Consider the following 22849-nt stretch of genomic DNA (forward strand, 5'->3'; position numbering starts at 1 on the left):
GTGCCCGCGGTGCTCGCTCAGTCCCACAGCCGGCTGGGGAGGAGAGAGGGAGAGACAAACGGGGTGGGTCTCGGTGAGAGCCACAGCCCCCGGGAGTGGAGGGGAACTGCAGGTTCCCTTGGCTATGGCATTTCTTACCTGCATGGCTAAGTGCTGGTGCTGCTGGACCGGGTCTCCGGGATGGGGCTCAGGCACTCGCGGCGAGCCGTAGAGTTTCGTGGGATCCGATCCACGTATGGGGCCAAATGTTCCCGGCACGGCTGGTCTCTGGGGGACAAGGAGAGGTGCAGGAGGGATAAAACAAAACAATCTGTGAAGGGCAGAAAAGCAGCAGAGCTGCTGCAGGTGAGGGGAAGCCAAGGCTGGAAGAACCACAGAGATGGGCAGACGAGCTTTTTTGGAGATACATGAAAAACCTGTAGTCTCTTTCCTACGAGATGACACATTTCCCCTGCCAAAGCCAGTCTTTCACACCCCAGCCACATGTCCTTGTGCTCAGGTCCTGATACACCCCACTATTTGGGAGCAAGCAAGAAGATTGATGGGGGCAGTGGTTCACTCCAAGGGGAGGAGCAGACCACAGGAGCATGTGAGCAGGAAAACGGGGGAACGTGATGGATTTCCTTCAAAGTACTCTTGCCTCCAGGTGTCCTACTGCCTCCGCTTTATTTGCATCACAAGAAGCGCTCCCAAGATTTTGTTTGATCTCTAGCTAAAAGGACGAGGTGTAGCTTGGATCTCAGAGGAGCAGCTGATACGCCGCACCACAAACGGAAAAGGCAGTGAAGGATGGGCGCGGAATGCCCCAGGGGGGAAGCAGAACAGGTGGCATTCAGGGAGGAAATGTTGGGCTGAAGGGAGGTCACTGCCAGGGTGGCCTTGTGTTTGATTTTGCTTACTGCTTTTATAAATAAGGCACAAAATGCAGTAGTACGCAGATGGCACAAAGTTACATGGCATCTGTAAACAATTGAGACAGAAGACTGGCTTGTTCAGCATCATAAACTGGAGGTTGAGGGGGAAACGTGACTGCTTTCCATGCACAATGAGGTAACTCTTAAAGGAGAGAAGAGAACTGGTGGAGCCAGGGCTGGTGCAAGCGCACACAAGGACATGCTGGTCACGGGAAACGTTAGGAGACTGTTCCCAGCTTGTGTGTGTACCAGTTTACATCTAAGACCTGGAAAGTTTCAGTTGTGGAAACCGTAGCCCTGACCCTTAACCTCTAGGAAAAGGTTCTTGTCATGCAGTAGGGATTTCACAGTAGAGAGCATCATTCCCCTTTACCTCCCTCCCTCCCTCCACAGGCCTGATGGGTGACGAACAGCAGCGACTGCTCCTTACCATCTGGCCGGGATGTGGCACAGGGCTGGGCATGCCGCCATACTGCAGAGAGCGAGGGAAGCCTCGCCCATTGGAAGGGCCCACTTCTCGAGGAGGCTGCATTGGGTTGCCACTTGGATCCTCTGCAGAGGATGAGGAGAAGGAGGAGGAAGAGGAAGAGGAGGAAGAAGCAGGAGCCCTGGAAGTAGCTCGATATGGTGGAGGTTTTCCTCCATTTTCCAGGCGTTGCTGCCTCTTGCCTGGTCCATCTGAGTCTCGCGACCGAGTCCAAACACTGCCTGTGCTGGAGCGGCCAGTCCGCCGGCTCCTCTTCTCTCGTCTCCCATCTTCTCTGATCCAAAACTCCTCATCTGTGTCTCCATCTTCCCCAGGGAAGTGCTTCATCATTGCTCGGTGGAAACACCTCTCCAAGTTGTAAGCCATCTTGGTATATTCTGCAGGCAGAAAATCCCAACGACATCAGGGACAGAGCCTTACAGAGACAAACGATTAAGCAACATCAGACTGTCCCCATCAGATCCCCATCTCCCTTCCACAAAGCTTCTTGGAGGAAGACTTTGGTTTCTAACTAGTCGACTTTGGTTTACAGTCTTAAACTCGACAAGCAGCGCAGCATCAGGTTTGCTCGGTAGCCCTGCCAGAGGACAGGCGCAGAGGCATGACCAAGAGCCGTTGCGGCACGGCCTGCGGAGTCAGCATCAACCCAGCGCGGTGCCAAAAGCTACGTTACGAGGAGCCCCGCCGCTGCTCGCCGAGCTGTGTGACCCGCGCAGTTAGCCAGCGCCGTGCTCGGAGAAGAAAGGACAACTTCCAGCAGCGCTATTTGATTATGTTCAGAGGCTTTTCTCAGACTCGTTCAAATCTCTGCAGTATGCTACAGGACAGAGGAAAATCAGCAAACGTATTTATCCGTGTACAGTTTCTAAAGCACTCGCTGACCCTGACACGAAAGCTACTGCCAGCACCAGTGTCCCCACTGCGTCATTTCCACAGGACAGTCCTGCTCAGAGGGGCTCCTACTTTTCGTTAGAGTGGATAGGAAGGAAAAGACATGTAAGAGGTGTTAATGACAAGGGCTTGAAGCTAATGACTTTCCAGTTGTTTCCACTAAACTAACCCCAAAGTTCCTCGGGAAACAGAGCTCTCCCAGTGGCAGCACAGGAATGCTTTTACTTGGGGCCCACAGCGACAAGCCGGGTAGCTCTAACTATTTTCCCTTTCAAGGCAGTGCTGGTGAGACACAGTCTGCAGTGATGACCTGCCATATGGGAACTGATTTCTTACCTAAGCAACATGCAGAATTTTAATTGGCACGGCAGTAAAACCCAAGGTTTCCCATTTGCAGACTCGTGTTCATTCAATAGCCAAGGAATCTAAAAACTACGTTTTCCATCCAAAGGGTTATAAGCTTGGTTCATTCCTTACTCTTCTGTGGTGCTCAAACACTGGGAGCTAATCAGAACCCAGTGCTTTTCAAAGTCTGTGTTAGATATTACTAGACAAAGGAGCAGACCGAGACACAAGCACATGAAGGAATGAGCTCAGAAACAAACAGACTTTCTTCTCTTTCTACGCTCTGCCTTCACTGTTTACCAGCATGGGAGTCCCTTAGTATGCCATGCCCCAATTCAGCATGATCAAATTGTGCTAAAAACCTCATTAAAACCCCAGGCATTATTACTCATGAGGCTCCTAACCTTACGCCTGGCTTCCCCAAAATACCCTGCAAGAGAATAAGCACAAATCAAGTACTGGTGAGTAGAGAGACAACTGTTGGTTTTGACTCAGCACTGCAAATAGATGAACTTAGCATCTTACTGCTCTTACCACTGCCTTCACCATTGTACTTAAGACAGTTCCTGAACATGGTCTTCATATCGCCCACAAATTCTTCCTTGGTGCAGTACTGACCTCCATTCAACTTCTTCTCCATGCTAGATATGTCCATGGGGGCCTGAAATACAACAAAACCTCCTTTCGGTTACAACAAACATAGCGAGGCTCACTCAGTTGCACAGCTGCTTCCACACAGAGGGGACAGGGAGCTGAGGCTGCTCTCCTGAGAGGCAGCCTCTCATCTTTGGTTTCCTTGACTTGTAAAAGCTAGAAGGGACTACTGGAGTCATGCAATTTGACTGTGAGGGTAACCCAGCCCACAAAACTTCAACACACTGCTAAAACCCTGCATCCCAGTCAACAAAGTACATCAGTCAATCTGGCTAGACCGTTCTCCATACCTTAATGATCTGATAGTAGTTGGGAGCATACGATTCATCAACGGGCTCCAAGAAGGGCCAAGAGTCCTTGTGAGCCTTTACCACATCTAGAACTGGCAGTAACAAAAAAAGGTGAATGGTTACACACCTCTGCCCAAGGGAGTAGTTTACTCTGAACGAGTCAGGCAAAGGGGAAAGAAAGCTGGGGCAGGAGGACCAACCTTTGTACATGGCGGTGAACTCATCGTCAAGTTCAAAGCTGTAATGGGAAGGACAACAGTGAATATACAGGCTGAGGATATATTAGTCATGCTCTTTCCTCATATTCCCTTCCACCCCACACACAGTGCCACAAAGCTGACAGATAGGCCTCATCACAAACACTCCTCTAGCGTGGACCAAATCCAGGTGTTCCTTGGCTTACTCCTCACTGTTCTCCAGTCTCAATTCTCCCTGCTCATTCCTGTGAATGACCACACTCCTCTCCTCCCTGTACTCACTGCGTAAGCTTCAATGCCCATGTGTTGCATGCCCAGCTCATACTCACAGATCCTTGGTCCTTCGCTCTTCCCTGGTAGGGGAACTGGGATCCAAGTGGGAAAGCTCAGGGGGGAGCTCCTTCCCCTGCGCCAGAAGCCAGGCTCGCTCTTCACGAAGCTTCCTCCTCCTGGCCCGTTCTGCAGCGGGGAGGGGAGAGAGGAAAAAAACCATTCAGCACTCCTTGTCAACAAGATCTTGCAGGGAAAATGAAGGCAGGTCCTGCAATTCTGAGGAACTCCAGTGAAACATTCTCATTCTTTCAGGAAAAGCAGCAACAGCACAGGAGCAGAGGAGGTGAGAACACAGCGCACCATCAACACGCCTCTTCATTTCCCCTTGAGTTTACTATCGGTGATTCTGAAGTATTGCTGTGATACAGATGGCTCTAGGGGAGCCCCTAGCCAGCTTCCAGACAAATTCCCGAGCACGGTGTGTTACAAAGAAGTTCGACACACAGATCTGGGCATAGATCAGCACTATGCTTGTTAAGTTGCCATCCTTCAGATGTTCCACCTCAGCCAGGTGAGCTCAGAGCAGCTGGGTTTGCACTGAAGCACTTGCAGAGCAGGGCGAAGTTCTACCAGCTGGGTGGCAATGAGTAACCAGGGTCCTTGACATCCTCCTCCACCACTCTGGCTAGCTTTGGGAAAACTGTTTAGGTGGGCCCTTCACAGCCAGCTGCCTGAGCGAGGAAGCTGCCACACAGGAGGGCCGCTGGGACAGCTTTGGTTTAAGAGGTGAGAGGCAGGAAGAAGCAACGCTGGTAATATAACCTGTGGTTTGCAACCAGACAGCTGGCTAACAGATTGCTTCATAATAGAAAGTTTATGGGCTCTTATGAACCTCATTTCCTTTTTGTTATAGGAAATCTGAATTCATCTGACTTGCAAAACACCTGCAGTTGTACCAACTTTCTGTAGGAGCAAAATTCTGTGAAAGTAACGTTCAAGGAGAGATGTCATAGGAGTAACACCCCAGAAAACAGGTCAGAGCAGAGGAACAGCCAGAGTGGAAGAAGATTGGAGAGACTTGACTAATACCCTCTAGCAGAGGCTTCATCCCTGGAAAATGCCAAAACTCAAGAAGAACCAGGTCTGGTGGAAGAGTCTGTCTTACTCTCTCAGTCAAAACCAAACTTGGGATAGTGGTTGAAGGCACAAGGAAACAGCTACAATATGCGTATTTCCAGGGAGGACCATGGCCAGCTATGTCGAAGATTGGTAAAAGAAAGTCCAAATTTTCCCTTAGAAGATTCTGGATAGCACTGAAGTTGGGAGGACAGGGCTTGCATCTAAGATGTCCTACAGAATCTATAAGCATCTATTATAACATGTAATGATGAGAAGTCCAACATGAACCTGCAGTTAGCAGTCAGCCCAAGTACTGCATGCTTCTTTCATAAAATTATCATCACCGAGACATCCACAACAATGTCATCTGCGTGAGAAAGCTGAGACAAACACACAGAGATGATTTGAGCAGCAAAAGGAAAACCTCATGGCAACAGCAATCAAGAGGTAAGGTGATGTAGATTTTAGAAATCCATGAATGCCCGCTGAGGATCTCACCTGGAAAACAGGGCAGGAATCGGGGAGCACTACCCTGGTACCAGACTGGAGCTCAGCCAGCATTAATGGCAGGTGCCTCTACCACAGCAAGTTATTAATATAAGCACATTAAATATCACCGGCAGAGCTCGTCATCATACTGTTGACATGGATTGAGTCCTACCCAACAGCTTTCAGAAGATAACCCATGACCTAAAAAATGTCTCAAACAGCTGGACAGTCATATGTGTGAGAGGTAATGTTGGAGTAGCCTCTGGGAAGGGAACTGTGAAACTCTAACCTGCTGTTGTGCTAGAAATCTAGAAAGCTGCTTTAACTCATAAATTCAGGAAAGTACAGATGGGTCTAGCAGGAGGCTCGCTACCTGGGGCGTGCATTGGAACAGAAGGAAGTAAAATCCCAGACTGGAAACAGGAATGTGACCTAAAACCAGTCCAAAACTGAGAAGCAGGTGAAGTGCTGACGAAGTTCATCAGGGAGCAGATATTTCACCCTGTGTTTCCCATCACCCCTCTACAGACAACCTTACAAAATTAATGCAAAATCCCCAAAGAACCACAAACACAAGAAAATTTTTGTTGCCCTAAATTCTCTGCTGATGGATGTTCAGTTTTAACATCGAACCAAGCAAAACAAATTACTTCATTTTCAAATAATTTTCTGGCCATCATAAGAGCTGTCATAAAAGTAAATGTTAATGGAGGGTGTGCTTGGCAATAAGGAAAGGGGGTTAAGAAGCCCATGTTTTACCTGGATAGTTGCTGTTTCTAGGGATGAAAAATACTGCAGTGATTTAACTGAACAAGCCAGCCTTTTGAATAACCTTTCCAAACAGATTTTGCACCAGCTTAAAAGGAGACTTTTCCTGTCTCAGTCTGAACTGAGCAGGGACAAGTTTAAACTCAACTGAAAGAAACTGCACAAACCAAAATAAAAGCATTTCTGCCAAAAGAAGCATAAATGTATGCTAGATCAGCTTAAAACAGTTTACTGCCCGACCCCATGCTAGTTTCTTTGAGTGGCTCTGGTGACTTTGCATCGATGATGTAGTGATTGCATTTACCCAGGAAAGGATGTGGGTTAGTCCAAAACACGACCTTTTCACGTGTACACTTATCTTTGCAGCTCTTCTGGAACTTTGAGATTACTTTTGCCTATACAGATAGAGTATTAAAGCACAGAGGAGATGCAATTTGCCAAGGTGAAACAGATATCTGTGCCAGATATGGAATCTGGATGATTCTGAGTTTAAAGCACCAGATTAACCAGAGCTGGCAACCAGGAATACAGGAAGGCCAAGCAAGTAATTTGATTTTCTAGTTTAGAAAGGTAAGCAGGTAAAAAACTATTCTTAGATAACATCTGGTCTGCAGCAGACTGTTTCATCTTGGAAAGTTTACAAGGTTTGCATGAACTTAATCTTTTTTTCATTTTCTGATTCTTTATCTACTTAAGGATTCGCGATACTGATACTTCCAGACATTGCCACCACAGTTTTCTGAAGACGTTCAGCGTTTCCCTGGAACCCCAACAGCCCAGCCAGCCACTGTGGCAAAAGCAGCAGATAAAGGAATCTCGATAAGGGAGGCTGACAGGGAGACGATGGTCAGAAATGAGCCTGCTCTTAGACACCAGTGCCTACATGCACCGGCTGAATGCCTGCTGTCTGTGCCTCGATCTGACATAACCAACAGCACAGTTTGTTTCCTGCAGAACAGCTTAAATCAGCATTTAATTCAAAACCACAGAAAAACAAGACCAACACCTGAGGTTGCCACCTGCCGGTGCTCTACTTAACCTGGTCCCTATATCTTTAGTTCTCCAATTGACGAGGCCAGTAGCAACACAAAAATACTACTCTTGCTACTCCCACTTGGTCCCCTTCCCTTTCTCCTCAAAGGGAATCCTCCTTTCCGCATGCATTAGGCCAAAAGGACCAAACGTTACTCAGCAGGAGCAACGCCAGCTAATCCTGCACACAGGGAAATTCATGAGGGCCCAAGGGGGAAGCAGATGAAGGGAACCGAAGAACAACACAAACAGCAGGAGAATAACTGCGATTTGAGGAAGACTCAGCTGAAGGGTGCACTAGAGAACAGCCACCAACACCAGGAGAGGTGGACAAAGAAAAAGAAACTACAGTCAAGCCAATTGATCTGTGGTAAATGCGAGAGAGAAAAGATATTCCCATTAGCATGTCTGGCAGGGGAGGAATGCAAATGGCAGGTCGTAATTCAAGATCTCGATCTCAACTTTGAAAGCTTTTGCCTCTGCTTCACGCTGGCTGCACGTACCTTCCACTGCTTTGACTTTCTCCTCCATCTCTCTCTTCCTCTCCTCCTTTAGCAGCTGCTCCTGCTCCCTCTTCTGCACTGCTATCAGGATTTGGCGCTCCTCCTCTTCCTCCCTGCGCCTCTGCTTCTCCATCGAACTCAGCACGTTCGGGCTTACCTGTGACGAAACGGTGCACCAAAAACTGTAACGCATTGGCTTACTGAAGTCTGAGCAGGGGAAGGTTTACTTTGAGTAGGTACTAAAGCATACCGACAATGAAGGCTGCACGGCGGGGGAGGGAAAAGGAAAAAAAGGATTTGTACATATGAATTCTCGGATGAAAGGCAACATGTAAAGGAAAGTTACTTGTCAAGCAATGAAACCCTACTGATGCAGGGACAAAGGAAGGAGAAGCGATGGGTTAGACAAGCTGCTGGGGACACACCGTATGTATTTCCCTTCTGGGCAAATATTCGGTCTGCTGACACACACACACCACCTCTAAACCCCTTCCAGCTAGCAGAGTCCTGAGTTGCCAGCGTGAGTAGAAAGGACTGCTCTAAAACACGGTACTTAGGATAGGAAAAGAGACTGGTACAGCGTTGCGTCAAGGTATAGTTTGGAGAGTTCTCCTTTCCTGTTCAAAATAAGGGCCACCATATTTATGTGTGCTAACCTCTCCTGAACTAGCTCTCTCTCGCTTGTGTGTTGGGAACAGTTTTCTTGCTGGTTCCCTCAGCCAGTTTTCTCATTCAAGGTTCCCTGGCTCTTTATTGACCCGCTTCCTCACCTCACCACCAGCAGGCTGTGTGATCCTGCAGCTTGATCCCACTTAGACTGCAGCCTTCCCAGGCCAGGGATCTCCTGCTCCCATTTGCCCACTAAAGTGCAAGGTACCTATACAGCAGCGCGGAATTGCCTTTATTAGCTTAATTTAATTATAGGACAAATGAATAGATCATCCACCGGCCACTCACACTTCTCTGACTTCTTCAAGACCAAGGTATGTGTCCCTTATCAGCAGGGAACATCAACCAGAAAAGAACAATGTGCATACAGTTTTCTCCACCTCCATTTTCAGGGAATAACCAGCAGCCACCACTTGGGCAGAAGGCATTTCCTGGAGGATCAGTGATCAGCTGGGGTCCCTTGGCTGCCGCTCAGACCATCAACTTCTCCAGGCCCATTATTAATCCCCAGAAAAAAAAAAATCTGGCACCATGATTACTATTTTGTCCTTGTTTTATTGCTAGAAGTCGAACCTCGGGGTGTTTTGATAAATGCCTAGAAATGTTGTCTGGTTTCACTGTATGTTCATTCCCCCCACTGCCTCCCCTTCCCCTACAGTCTTTCCCTGCAGCTCTCCATGGACGAGCATCATGTATTATCTCCCTGTTTCCAGCAGCAACAACATAGTAAATGAGACTTATGCTTCAACTACCAACAGCCATGGAGAAGTGTCCCAGACAGGCTGATGGGACTCTTGATGATATTAGGACCATATCCTGCATCTAGGGACAGACTGGACAGCAAAACCACTTATTCTGTGCTGATCCTTTCTAGGCAAACCCCACAGCATGATCTCACCCCAAGGGAACTTTGTCAAATTAGTACTTCACTCTTCTACTGCCTTCCTAGGGAAACCATTCCATGGGGTGGGTCCACACGCCTTTAGGTTAACCAGCTTCTCACAGTCTAAAGTTAATTTCTCATCCCCTCATTCCATCCAATTATTCCTAGTTACGCACTTCTGGGCAAGCATGAATTCTCTTCTTCAGCCACATTCCAGCCTTTATGGGCTTCCTCAGACACACAAAACTCCCACATTTCTGTAATTTGGTTAAGTGTTTCCTTATAAAGCAGTCTTCCCAGGACCCTAATCGTTCCACATTTTCTTTCTCAGACCTTTCCTCTAGCTGATCAATATCCAAACGCCAGCCTGCTCTGGACTGAAACAAGTACAAGAGGTCAAGAACGCACAGAACTGTGTTCTACCTCTCCACTTTTGAATCTTTTAATATCCTTTTCTGAACCATCCTACCATCCTGTTTTCTACTCATGCTCTACAAACATTTCCCTTTCAGGTCTGATCCTGGTCATCATCAATCAGTTTTCCTCTAACTTTCTCGATCAACCTTTAAATTGCAATAGGAACTAAGAAACATCAGATTCTGCAGCAATTAGGAGAAAAAAAAAAAGAGGTGAGCAGGAACCAGTCATCAGAAGTTGGTACACCAAGATATTTCACCGAGGATGTGACCATCAGCCGTTAGAGTCTCCAGTCAGTAGATCTAAGCCAGCCTGGCACACCATACTAATTCCTTCAACAGTTGGTGCACAGGTCAGACCTTCCCTTTCCCTGGATTCCCACAGCTTCCACCATTAATGTCCTACAGAAATGTAGACACAATGTCCAAGCAGCAATGATCACACCAGGGCCTCTCCCAGCTCGTCGGGTGCATTCAGCACCCTATTCCGTAAAGGCACGACACAGAATCCGTAGCACGTTCCACCGCGACCCACCACAAATACGGCATCGACAAAGCAACGGGACAATCTGAAGCAAAGGAGAGGATGTCATCCTCACAGATGTAGGAAGAGAAGGGAAAAGCAGAAACCACAAGCGCCGCGTGTAGAGCACCAAGGGCTGCAGCAGATGCCCGTGACAACTGCACTTGCTCCCTTCGGCGCTTGTAGGGCAGCGGCGATGCTGGCACGGGCTCTTCGAGACACTGAAACAGCCACATTTCCAGAGGCACTACGGCCTGGTGTCCCACTTAAGCCCATCAGAGATGAGGTTTTTCAACTCAGGGTTAAAAAACATCAGCAAACACAAACAAGTAAACTCCTACTAGATGGGATGGAAGCAGACTCCTATTGGAATGATTAAAGGAAGAACCCAAGGCAAGTTTAACTTCCTGAACGAAAAGGTGGCAAAAGGGACATTTCTCCAGCTTCCTCCCCACTTGGAGGATAAACATCAGCCCCTCACATCTGCGAGGGCAGCATCACCACCTCCTTCCCTCCGCCAGAGAGCACTCCAGGACACGACATCACTGCCTCCTCCCTCCGGACCCCAAAAGGGCCAAACTCCGGCCTTTTGCTGTGCTCTCCAGACAGGGAGTATCAGGCTTCGGGGGCAGAAGGCCAGGAGGCATGGGTGCCCCAGCCCCCTCCAGCCGGGCTCCCTGACCCCTCTCCCTCCAAACCTTGCCTGCTCCGGTTTCTGCGGCACTGCCCTAATGAGGGTGCTGCTCAGACGGTTCTTTAATGAGGAGCTAATCGGAACCACCTGTTGAGAAATCCCCCGCTGGATTAGGAGCCTACAGAGCACTTCTATCTCGGACCAAAGCAGCATCCCTCTCACAGAGTCGGGAGGAAGGGATCACCCCTGCACCGGGCTGTTTTCTCCCCCAGACTTGCCTGCTGCCCACCCTTCGATCGGCAAACAGCCCGTCAGCCATGCTGGCACCTTCCCTGGCTCCCCCGCCGCAGGGGTGACTGCCCCATCTTGCTGGGGACCCCCCCTGGCACTGGCTGGCTCCCTGCACCCCAGCGCAGCGGGTGCCGGGGGGCCCCCTCACTCACTGGAAACGTTTCACTGGCCCACAGGCAGCAATTAACAGCCCTCTGCCGCCGCAGACCTGGAGCACCTGCGGTACTGATTAGCATCATTCAGGCTCCATGTGTTTCCCACTCCCCTCCTCCTCTGGGATTTCTGCTGCCTGTGAACAAACACGTGTCCCAGCACTTCCTGCACGGTGGGCTTAGCAGAGAGCGATTCTGGCCCCAAACCGGCCATCGCTGGGGTCTTATTTTCCTCTCGGTGGGCTTTTATCTGCAGCATGATGAGAGGTGCTTCCTTCCTTTGATTGATCTATTCTAAGTAACTATATTTATTGTGGGGAACTGTACTTTCTCCTTTGTTTTGCAGGAACCCCTGACCCTGACTCACGTGGAATATTCCCTGCAGTTTAATTTCCCAGGGTTTGACAAAACACCAGGTAACTACATTTTCATTACATCTACAGCAAGATATTATGGCGTGGCCTGATAGAATCAAGCCAATTTTTTCCTCCAGAGCTAATCCCGTGTCACCCGACGGATTGCTTTGGGTAGCAGTTGCCAGTTCAAAGACCCCCCATCTCCACCGTACCATGCCCCCGGCTGTGCCAACGTGACTGTCGGGGGCTGCGTGGTGAACTGGATCGGAAAGCTGATCTACGTTAAAAATAACCCTGACCAAAGAAAAAGGTTATATTTAACTCCAGTCATTTTCCCGGGTCTGGTTCACTGCACAGACCCGCAAGCGGCAGCGCTCTCGCACTGATGGGGTGGAGAGGAGATGAGGGTGAAGAGGCACGGAAAGAGCCGTTTCAGCTGACAAGGCTGCAGTTTGATAAGCATTTCTTTAAGCAGCCTAAATTGTCCCTTCCATTTCCAGCTGACCCCCTCCTAGCTCAGCGCCGTACTGCATCCGTCATTCCCCGCTCCCTCCGCACTATCTACACCCTCATGTGTTTGCAGCCTCACGTTTTCCCCTTGGCTGAATTTCTGTCATTTCCCTTTGTAAGCCGGTTCTTCTAGCCCTCTCATCCTTCTTCAAGTTTTCTTTGAACTGCCTCGAATGTGCCAGCACTTTCATTGAAGTGGAATTCCCCAGGCTGAGCGCAGATTTCCATACGCAGCTGCACCGGAGTCCGTGGCGAGGCCGGTTACCTCTGCGATCCAGAGGGCAGCACCTCCCTGCTCGCCATAGAAACCCTGAGTGTCAGCCTGCCTTTGACAGGCATTACCACCCATCTCTCTTTCAGCACAAGCACTTTCAAACCACTCCTTCCCACTGAATAGCGATGCTGCGGTTTATTTTTTCCCCCAGGAGGCATCTGCTCTTCGCCTCCCTCCGTCGGCCTCCCCCTCGCACCCCCCCTCACCTCCTGCTTGATTGGTTTGATGGGCTGATGGTCAGACATCCACCTGGGAGAAAACTCTGTCCTCTGCAGACGCTTCTCCTGAAACGGGGTTGAGAATTGAGGGAAGGAAAAAGAGAGTGGAGGAAATTAGGGCACATCGGTGATACTGGCAGGAGAAACTCTGGGGGCTAGAGGCGACCATGAAATCCCTATTTGCTCTACAAGGGTAGCAAACAAGCAAACTGAACTCGATCCAAGAACATCGCGCTGACCGCAGCGCCCGTTTTACAAAGCCGTCTAGCTGAAAGAGCCCCACCTGGAAACGCTGGGTTGACAGACGATACCCTTCGGAGTTTCAGGGCTCTGACAGACCAGCTCAAGCAGGCTTAGCTAGGACAGCGCAAGCAGCCACTGCCCCTTCGGCAGAGCCAGCTGAGAGACAGCGGTGAAAGTGGAATCAGAGGCAGTTTGCATAGAGAAGCTAGGCCGTAAATCACAGCAGTTCAAAAGCAGACAGAGACACTAGCAGAGAAGGGACACAGAACACGGCTGAAGACAGTAACCCCTTCAGCCATCCTACCTATGCTGCTGTGCAATCACGAACCAACTCCAGCCCTGCCGCTCCACAGCGGAGAGTCTTTCTCCCCACACGTGAGCCCAACGGCCCCCGCATCCACGACACTCGCAGGCTGGAGGCGGGGGGGAGCAGGACGGGGTGAGGGCTGCTTGGATTTGGCCCTCCTTCAATCACCGAAGGTCCACGCTCTTGGAAGCGGTCAAAGAGAGGTAAACAGGATGTCACGTCTCCTCACCTTCTGTGCAATCATGTTGCAGATCTCCGGCAGGAAGTCTTCACTCAAGAGTTTGTAGAGCTGCCGCTCTCTAAGGGAAGTCCTCTCTCTGAAGCTCTCCGTGACCTGCCTCCACTCCTCTTCCGTCTGACACAGCAGCCACCATGTCCCACGGCCAGGCCCTTGGGACCCTTCAACAACATGAAAGGAGGTTATCTCCCCAGCAGCAGACTAACAACTCCTCTTTATCCCTTCTCCTCTCCTCGGGGCTCAGGAAGAGCAAAAGATAATTCTGGTGGCCGCTGTTAGGAGAAACATGCTCTTTGCTATAGACCCACAGCTCTCTCGATCCCCCAGAAGAGCTGCTATCTCCCCTCATGACACCAGAAGTGATGCCAAGGCACAGAGGAAGCACACAGGTGAAGAAGTAACAGTGGCACTTGGCAACGCATGGGTAGCGTGACGCTCCTGTAGCAAGCCTCCATCCCAGCTCCGATGGACCAGAGAAAAGGAGTCGGTCTGGTTCTTGTAATGGAGGCTGCCAGCCAGAGCGGGATATAGGCTAATAGAAACATCTGATTTAAGTCTGGCAGCAGAATAAAAACATTGAAAATTAATGTTATTTGAAATACGCTTCTTTTATTTTTTTTAAGCACTGCGAACATTCGCTGCAGTGAGTAAAACCTCCCGTTCTCCCCAAATGAAACATTTGTGTTTGCAGGCACTTGAAAGGACAGAAGAGGAAGTGAAGAACGAGCTTCATCGGGCTGCCAGATGAGGGGGAAGTTCCAAAAGTTCACATCCCATCCCTGCTCGATCCAGAGTGGGATCTGAAGCAGATCTCCCACCGCTCCGAGGCATGTCCCAACTACCAAGACACTCGGAGCTGTTCCGCCTTGCGTGAAACGTTTGTGTGTTAATTGCGAAGGAAGGACTCTCTCGCGTGGTGGTTGGAACACCCACCTGGAGAGGGGGAATGTGGTTCCCGCTCCACAAATGTTTACACAGAGCAGAGAAGCCTCAGGGGTTGCAAATTGCATGCTTTTGCCCCAGGATGCTTTCTAAGCAAAAAAACGTTGTGGCCTGTTTTTGGGGAGGGGGAAGACATTGGTTCAAATCCCTTCAGGCTGAGGGGTTCTTGGCTCCCTCTAGACTTTTCTAGAGCTAACCACAGGCTACTGGAAAGAAAGTAATGGCCACCACCCCCACTGGCAGACATCTCACCGCTTCTCACTGCATTTTCAAGCAAATTAACTACGAAAAATATAAAGAAGCAAAAACCGGAGCCCTTCTCTGAACCTGAACCTGGGCCCTCCACAGATCTGCACTGCCCACGGCTCCGGTACATGAGCTATCTTGTTGCCCCAGGACGACTGGAGAGCTGCAGCCTCCCTCCAGCCACCTGCGCTCCGTCGGGAACGTCCATGCTGTGGTTGTGGCACAGAGCAAGCGTGTGCTCACACCCCGGGTCGCAGGCCAGCGTGCAGCTCAACCCGCCCTTGGCTTCAGCTCAAGCCAACGGACCGGGCACTGGTACGTGAGGTGGCGAAGGGCCAGCCATGTGCTGGTTTCTGCAGCCCTGGCTCTCCGAGGCTGTCCCCTGGCCAACTGCAGTGGGGAGCTTACCTGCACACTGCCCCCAGAGCCTGTCCCCCGTTTCCCCTTCCCTTGCCAGCTGCCTAAGGGCGACTCCTTTCAGAAGTAAGGAGGACATAGGCACTGCTTTGTGTCACCAGAAGATTACTCTGCAGCTGAAGTGACACAATTTTCTGAAAGACAATGATTTGATAAAACCCCCAGTGTCTCCCCTCTGGCTCTGCCGCCCAGCTCCGGAGCAGTCCCCAGGAAATCTGAAGACAAAGGATGAAGAGAAGGAGGCATGGGAAAGACAATGCCACCCTTCCCTTTTATTGTGGGGCAAGGGGTAGGCTGAGCCCCTGGGTTATGTGGAAGCCAATGGATCCGCACGTATGACAAACGAGTCCCAGCCCCCTCTGACTTGCTTTCACATTATGTTGCCAACTCGCTTTTTCTGCTTGCCTCGTTAACCCTTAGGTGGGTATCCCCAGGACATCATTTACAGAGCTCTGCCACCCAACGGCCATGGGAAGGAGAGGCGGGGACAATCAAAAAGGTTCTTCCTTCCTTATCTTGGTATCACTGACTCTTCTCCATCTCCATCACCACTCTCTTCTCAGTGCTACAAACAGGGCCTTGTGATCACCTCATCCCTGGAGGAGCAAGGGCCATTCACAGCCCATTTCCAACAACTTCAGTGGGTAGGTGGGTCCTCAAGGCCCTGTGTAACCCATTCTGCTACATTTCTTCATCCCAAACTAATCCACGATAAGATAGGAAGCCCGCAGGTGCCCCGGATCCCAGCTGCAAGGCAGCCTGTAACCCCAACCCCTCCTTCCAAACTCAGCCCCAACCTCTGGCAGAAAGAATCTCCCTTTCATGAGAAAGGCATCTCTCCGGGCTTTGATAATTTAGGAGGCCTGTTAGCTGATCGTATCAACCCTGACCCTGCAAAATCTCTTTACCGTTTCTTATTGGAGTCTCATGGATTAGCAAGTTCTCTTCTGCCTTCTCCCTACCAAAAAAGAAAGAGGAGTGATACAATAAATACATTACTTCACATCACAAATGCAGCCGCTTCTGAGGAGAACAATGCGGGACGCAGCAATTATTCAATGCACAGGAAAACCATGGAAAAAACCAGCATGTAGAATACACGTTGAATATATATATATTCACATATATATTTATCATAGCTTCAGAAAATTTTAAGAGTTGAAGGGTGCAGGATGGCATTTGGCACAGACAGTATTTCGGTTCTTACGGGAAGCATCCCAAAATCTATACTGACCCAAGTGGCCAGCATTTTTGGCTTCAAGTGCTACGCAGTGAAAGCGTTCTGTATCAGGAGCATATTCCCTAGCACTGCACAGGGGAACTGTGTCCGAAGTGAGGCAGTTGGAAGAGTGATATCCACTGTTTCACCAAACTTGGCTTCCAGCACACTCAGAATTTTCTTTGGAGAATGATCAAAGCGTCCACCAAGCCTGAGCTTGCTTCGCTTCAGAGATGCGTTGAAATGATGGTTGCATGGTACATACATACTTATTGGGGGAACCCCAGAAGTGCCTTATACTTCCCTCTGGGAATACATGCATTTTTACATCTATTGCAGGAACAACCTTTCCATACCTCAGCAGATTTTCCTCCAGTAGTTTTTTCCGCTTTGGAGGTCGCCCTCGTCTCTTGCCTGTTTTCCCAGGAACATTTGGGGTGTTTGTCTGCCCCCCACATCCTCTGCAAAGGGCAAAACCACCATGAAATATCTGCTGAGCAAGGGAACCGAGGATGGGAGAAGGGCAGGGAAATTGGAACAGCTGCTAGGGAACCCAACCAAAGGAGGAATTAAATCAGAGCAGCGATGGGATGGGGAGGGGAGAAGAGGAGGGATTCCCACTCTGGGAGTGACAGCACAGCACGGTGCGGGGCAGACGGGGAGGAATGCGGTGGGGCAGGCAGCATCGCTCCCACAGCAGGCTCTCCTGGTGCCACAAAGGCTGCAGGCTGGCTCCCACACAATGCGTGTGGAGCAGGCAGCCCGCTGTCTGCTTGGCAACTCCAGTCTCGCCCCGCATCATCCCAGCCCTCTCCCAGGGCCCCCCCGTCCTGCCGCCCGCTCCCCGACACAACAGCAGTCAGACGGAGTCCCCTCCAGCCGGGCTGGCTGTGCTGTCCCCCCCTGCACCCAGACATGGGGGGAACGTGGTAGAAGCCATTACCTGTCTGGAGCCAGCTCTCCGTTGGTTTTCCCCTGCACCGGGTCCTCCTTGTACATCCGTGTGCCGTAGAAGTACCAGTACAGGGCACCGCTGCTGTCCTCGCCCAGCGGCTCCACGCGGCCGTCCAACCCCGCCGCCCGCCAGGAGCCCCCCCGACAGACGGTGACAAGTTGAAAAGCGGCCACATTGTCACACAAAACATGATGACACCCCTCCACAAACACCTCCCTCCCTCCTCCCCTCCCACCATGCCACAGCAGCAGTACAGCTGCTGCTCCGGGCCGAGCTGGGAAAATGTTACTCCAGGGGGAAGGCGACGTTCGCTCTCTGTCCAGGGAGAGATTTAGATTGGCATCTCTAATTTGAATGGCCTCCCTCGTTTTAACATTTCATCTCTGGTGCTCCTGACAGGGAAGGTCTAATTAGTGCTGGCGACAGTCACGCACAGCCCTGCGAAGCTGCCTCCCTGCTCTCCCCATCCCCCTGCCCTCCCCCCAGCTCCCCCAGTACACTCCAGCCCCATCCTTTCATCTCACCCCATCCCTCAACGAGGCAGTCTCGGCTCTCACAGCCCTGCCATTACAGTTGGAGCATCTCCAAATTCAGTCTTCGCAGGAAGAGGAGCCAACGAAGCCGATTTACTCAGCGACTCCCACCTTACAAATACATCCGCATGGGACAACGGCCCCAGGAGCAGCCCTGGGTGCTTGTCCTCGGCAAGGCAGGGGAGGAGACGGGGAACTGCCGATGCACTACACTGCTACTGGGTGCCTGGCCTTAAAATATACGTCATAGCTACAACCCTTCTCAGGGCCATTCACTGATCTGGGCCGGCTCCTGCAGCCGCAGCGTTCCCCCCTTCCCTGCTGCCCAAAGCACCTTGAGGAGGTCGAAGACGTCGTCTGCATCGAGGCGGTAGTCACAGAGGCGGTGCAGGATCTCGACCCGGGTGCGCAGGGGCAGCTCCTGGAAGGTGGACTCCCGTAGGGGATTGGGTTTCCCTTCCTCCAGTTCCCAGCGATAGTTGATGATGTCCTCCAGGTAGCTGTGAAACGTCTGGGATCTAACCAAGGAAATAAAATCCCACACGCTCGCTGTAGTTCGCCACGACCAAGCAGCTCAAACAAACACAACCCAGAGATGGCTAACACTTGAAGGAAACCCATGCCCTATGACAGCTATGGTTAGCTGCAGCTCAGGTTTCCAAAACACAGCATCGGAGCACTGTGGGATTTCACATTATACACACAGAGCTTACAGGGTGCTGTATTACTGTGTTATTTCTTTCCAACCTGAAAGAACAAGCTAAACATGATCTCACCGCAGCCCCATCCTCTGTTTACCCCAATGGGTAGTGCTTTGTGCTGGCCCCAACATCGACCCTTCACTAAAATAGGATGCAATGAAGCAATGAGACTGAACCCTTCCGCCTCTCCCCGTTTCATGGGGAAACCCTTTTCTTCAGCTTTCCATTTGCTCCTCACATCTGCCATTGCCAAGCCCTGCTCCTCTCTGCCTCATCAGTAGTTTTCCATGCCATGGTTCAGTGCCTTGTAACATTCCATAGCTGACGGTCTCCTCCCCGCTTTGCTGCTGGGTGCTTCCCATACTCCTGTTGTGTGCCGCCCCTCGTCTCCTCTCCCTCTGTCCCCAAAGGTGCGGCCACTTTCTGCCCGTTCCTCCACCACGGCCCTGGCAGGCCAGCTGCACAGCCCCGTTAGTGCACGCGGCTTGGGCCCTGCCACACGAGGCTCGTTCCCAACGTGAGCATACGTCCCAAACGGGGTTCAGCCCAGGACTCTCTAGTCTCCCAGATGACCAAGCTGAACACTTGAGGTCTTCATAAACACGGCTGCTAAAATGATCTTTCTCATTTGCTAGCCCGGCCATGTTAAGCCCCGTTTTTGTCACCAGCAGTTCACCTTATAACCCAAGGAAGCACACATCTCCTACCCCCAGCTGGCACTGAGGGTCAATGTCCGCATCTGACACACATTAGAACACTGATGGAGCTTAAGGCTAAAAGAACTCCTGTCCGTATTTTATGGAGACTTAAGTCCTTATTCAGATTGCTGAAAATTTCAGGGGAGGGAATGTAAAAGGGCTGGTGAGGCCACATGCCCCTAAATATAAAACTTCCTTAAGATCTGTCCATATCACCCTGAATCCTGAGACTTGCCAGGCTCTCTGAGCCTGCTTGAGTTGTGCACAGCAAAGGGGGGACCCCCCCCATGCCCCAGCCATTCTTGCACACACGGGAAGTCCATATGCCGGCAAGAACACCACTGGGTACACATTCCCACCAGCTCTCAAAAAGGCAGCTCAACTTGATAGGTTTTTGGCACCAACGTATTGCTCTATATGATTAATGGAACCGTGCCAGTGCTACAGAATTGCATTTGCCTGAGAAATTGCTAACTACTACAAAAGCTATTATTTTTGAACAAAGAGGTAGAGGAGTGCGATCCAACTGGAATAAGATTGTTAAAAGTCAACAAGAAGTTAGCTAGTAGGCTTCAAGCGTTCGGTAAAGACAGGACTTTGCAAAGACCGTGACTGGATGGTGCCTGCAAGAACGAAGGAACAGATGCCACGATTCCTCAAACCATGTCCACCTGGCAGCACTCCCCTTCCTCCGAGGGGAGGGAAGTTGATGCTACCACCCTGCAGATCACTCCCCACCAGCGTGCTTCTTTCTGACGTCAAATGCAAGCTGACCTTCCAGGGATAACTCCTCTCACCGGATGAGTGTCACCAGCCCTCCAGTCACATTTAACAACAGATGCTTGAATGCACCTGGACCTGGTGCCTTTGGCAGCCTGAAGTTTGCTCTTTTCTGCATGACACAAAGCATTGGGGTTTCCAAGCGTCATTGTTTTGCCCCACTAGTATCAACAGTCAAACAAATACAACTTGAAACAGTCCCATACACTCACTTGTTGACTGGTTCAGCCAACACAACAAAGGAGGACAGGTTTATGAAGAGATTTCTGAGCTGTCTCAAGTATTAATCTTAGGGTAAAAGCTACAGCAAAGTGAAATATTCAGTGCAGAGTACTCCTACCTGAAGTAGCTGTGCATTCCCACAGTGCCTTCCTCATGTACCTCAAGACCCAGTCCAACTTCCAGCAAGGACTTCAACTTGGCAAGGTGGGATACTAGATTCTGTTTATAGACTTTGTATCTTTCTGAGTGCTCTCTGATCACACAGTTTGAAACTACTAAATATTTACTGAAGCCATTGGATTAAAAAAGAAAGACAGATTTGACTCTAGCCCTCAGAACAGAAATAGTGACAGGAATATCTTTTCCTGAAAGCAGGAAAGCAACGCCTGTATCCGGATGCTGAATCCATTGCAGAAGAAAATGACTAAGTTCTCAGAGAGCATCCAAGGTTCAGCCCCCCAAGTTCACTAGTTGAACTCTGTCAGAGCTCAAGGCAGAAGATTATTTCATCAGAGCTCATACTTAGGCTTTTGCTATTTCCAATAAAATTGACTGAAAAAACAGTTTCTCTAGGAACCTGAAAAACTAGTGGGTGATGTGGGATGCTAGGAAGAAGCAACAAAATTAACAGGGCTTTATCTGCTCCCATTTTTCTGTCTGAATTTTTTTCTACCAAAAAAAAAAAAAGGAAAGGCATGGATCAGACAGATACTTTTACCACTTGCATGAGTTCATTATTTTTGCTTTATCATTCTGGCTGCTCTCAAAGAAAACTGATGCCAGAAGCCCCTCAATTCCACAAGATCCTCTGAAATCTTTACCCATGCAACTCTCATTCCCCTGGGGACTGGCTTGGTTGACTAAACCAATTTGGTTTGAGTTTGACTTTCACGTAAGTAGCTAACACTAGAAGTTTCCGCCATCCACCCAGTATTCATACATTACAAGTTCTGTTCTCAAGAGTACTCTGAGTTCCTACCCCCATCAATTTTCAAAGACAGCTACTGTGCATTTGTCGCTTTGAATAAGGATAGAAATGAGAACCAGAGATGGGAACCAGATGTCTCAAGGCATTCCCAATCACTCTCAATCTTACCCAATTTATATCTTCCCTCTTCATGGGGGCCAGCAACTTCCCTCCAGACATATGTGGGATGCTCATCTTCAACCTGTCTACCACACCTCCAGTTAGTCTCACTTAGCTTGTCTTAAATTTCCCTTTGAAAAAGGTTCCTGTAACAGTCCCCCTGGCTTGGGGAAGAAAATCTGCAGGGAGCACAGCAATCTGCGAGAGCTCTGCCCTTGGGGTTCTTCCCTGGGCAAAGCAGAAATCCCCAGGACTAACTGTTTAGCATTATCCATAAAATTCAAACACAATAATCAGACAGACAGGGTCCAGGACTGGAATGACCTGGATGCAGTCTATCACCCTTTTTTCAAGCTCACAAATAGGACAGTGATACCTGCAGGTGTGGCAAGTCCTACAGAATTTCTGCTGCAGCTGAGAACCTCCCAAAACACTAGGTGGGAAGGAGGCAGGAATTAGATCACTGAGATGAGGAGACAGGTGTATCTCTTCTCCAGAAGTTCTCAGCATCACTGAGATTTGTAACAACACTCAACCAACAGATGCAGTGTTAAGACAGCCATGTCCTTTCTCTATGAATTGGAGTATTCCCAAGGAGTGGTACATGGACACGTTCTATGTCAAGGCATGTATCCAAAGGAAAATCAACTCTTCCCTGAAAGTCAACTGGAGCTCCCAGAAACAACTCTCTTGCGGGCTCACAACAAGTGTGAGGCTGCGGGCCACAACGATTGTCACCATATCCCAACAATTTCTACCAGCCCCTGTCATACAGTAAAAGCATCTTCCATACAGCTCGTTGACCAAGGAAAACTATTACAGACATCACCTACAAGAGGTCAGAAAAGTTACCCTGGAGTACTCTGTAACTGTGAAACTTCATCCTTCCCTCAGACTCCTTCTCGCCATCCCAACTTCACTGGCCTCCACATCATTAACATTTCAGAGAACTGAGAAAAAGATTCCCTCCCTTGTCACAATGCTCCCTGCTCTGCAGAGCGACTCGGATGGCTGCAACGGGGAAGCAGTGGAATAGTATACACGTATCTACGCAATACATCCCAGATGGATGCAGGTGATTTTTCATGACCCCCGTCTCATCCCTGGCCGTGCTCTAAAACCACAGGGTAGCTGTCAGAGGTCCCTACCTTTTTTTTTTGCAATGATTAGAAAGGAGGTCAAAGCTGAATCTCACCTGTGGCTGAAAGTTTTAATCATACACTGCAGACCTCTGCACACACAAAAGGAAATCTGGGGCACAGGGAAGGACGCGACCTCGCACATCAGTGCTGAAAGGGAGAAATGGCAGCAGACAAGCCACAAAAGTACCGGCCAGGGTGCAGCTCAAGCTGCCCGTGATCCTCAGCAGCACC

At 50.0% G+C, this 22849-nt stretch overlaps 1 protein-coding gene across 1 annotated transcript in view; it reads right to left on the reverse strand.

Moving 5' to 3' along the window:
* Positions 1 to 6: 6 nt before the first annotated feature.
* Positions 7 to 22849, reverse strand: part of CECR2 (cat eye syndrome chromosome region, candidate 2) — a gene marked incomplete at both ends in the record, with an annotated part of 38915 nt that continues 16072 nt past the window's right edge. Inside the window, 14 exons of the mRNA XM_010146398.1 lie at positions 7 to 33; positions 139 to 267; positions 1345 to 1778; positions 3172 to 3298; positions 3582 to 3673; positions 3782 to 3819; positions 4108 to 4237; positions 7963 to 8119; positions 12877 to 12954; positions 13668 to 13837; positions 16190 to 16239; positions 16857 to 16961; positions 17444 to 17575; positions 18324 to 18506. Coding sequence (XP_010144700.1) covers positions 7 to 33; positions 139 to 267; positions 1345 to 1778; positions 3172 to 3298; positions 3582 to 3673; positions 3782 to 3819; positions 4108 to 4237; positions 7963 to 8119; positions 12877 to 12954; positions 13668 to 13837; positions 16190 to 16239; positions 16857 to 16961; positions 17444 to 17575; positions 18324 to 18506 — 1852 coding nt within the window. The remainder of the gene's footprint in view (positions 34 to 138; positions 268 to 1344; positions 1779 to 3171; positions 3299 to 3581; positions 3674 to 3781; positions 3820 to 4107; positions 4238 to 7962; positions 8120 to 12876; positions 12955 to 13667; positions 13838 to 16189; positions 16240 to 16856; positions 16962 to 17443; positions 17576 to 18323; positions 18507 to 22849) is intronic.

The sequence above is a fragment of the Eurypyga helias genome, unplaced genomic scaffold (assembly GCF_000690775.1).
Source record: "Eurypyga helias isolate BGI_N326 unplaced genomic scaffold, ASM69077v1 scaffold21752, whole genome shotgun sequence".
NCBI classification, from domain to species: domain Eukaryota; kingdom Metazoa; phylum Chordata; class Aves; order Eurypygiformes; family Eurypygidae; genus Eurypyga; species Eurypyga helias.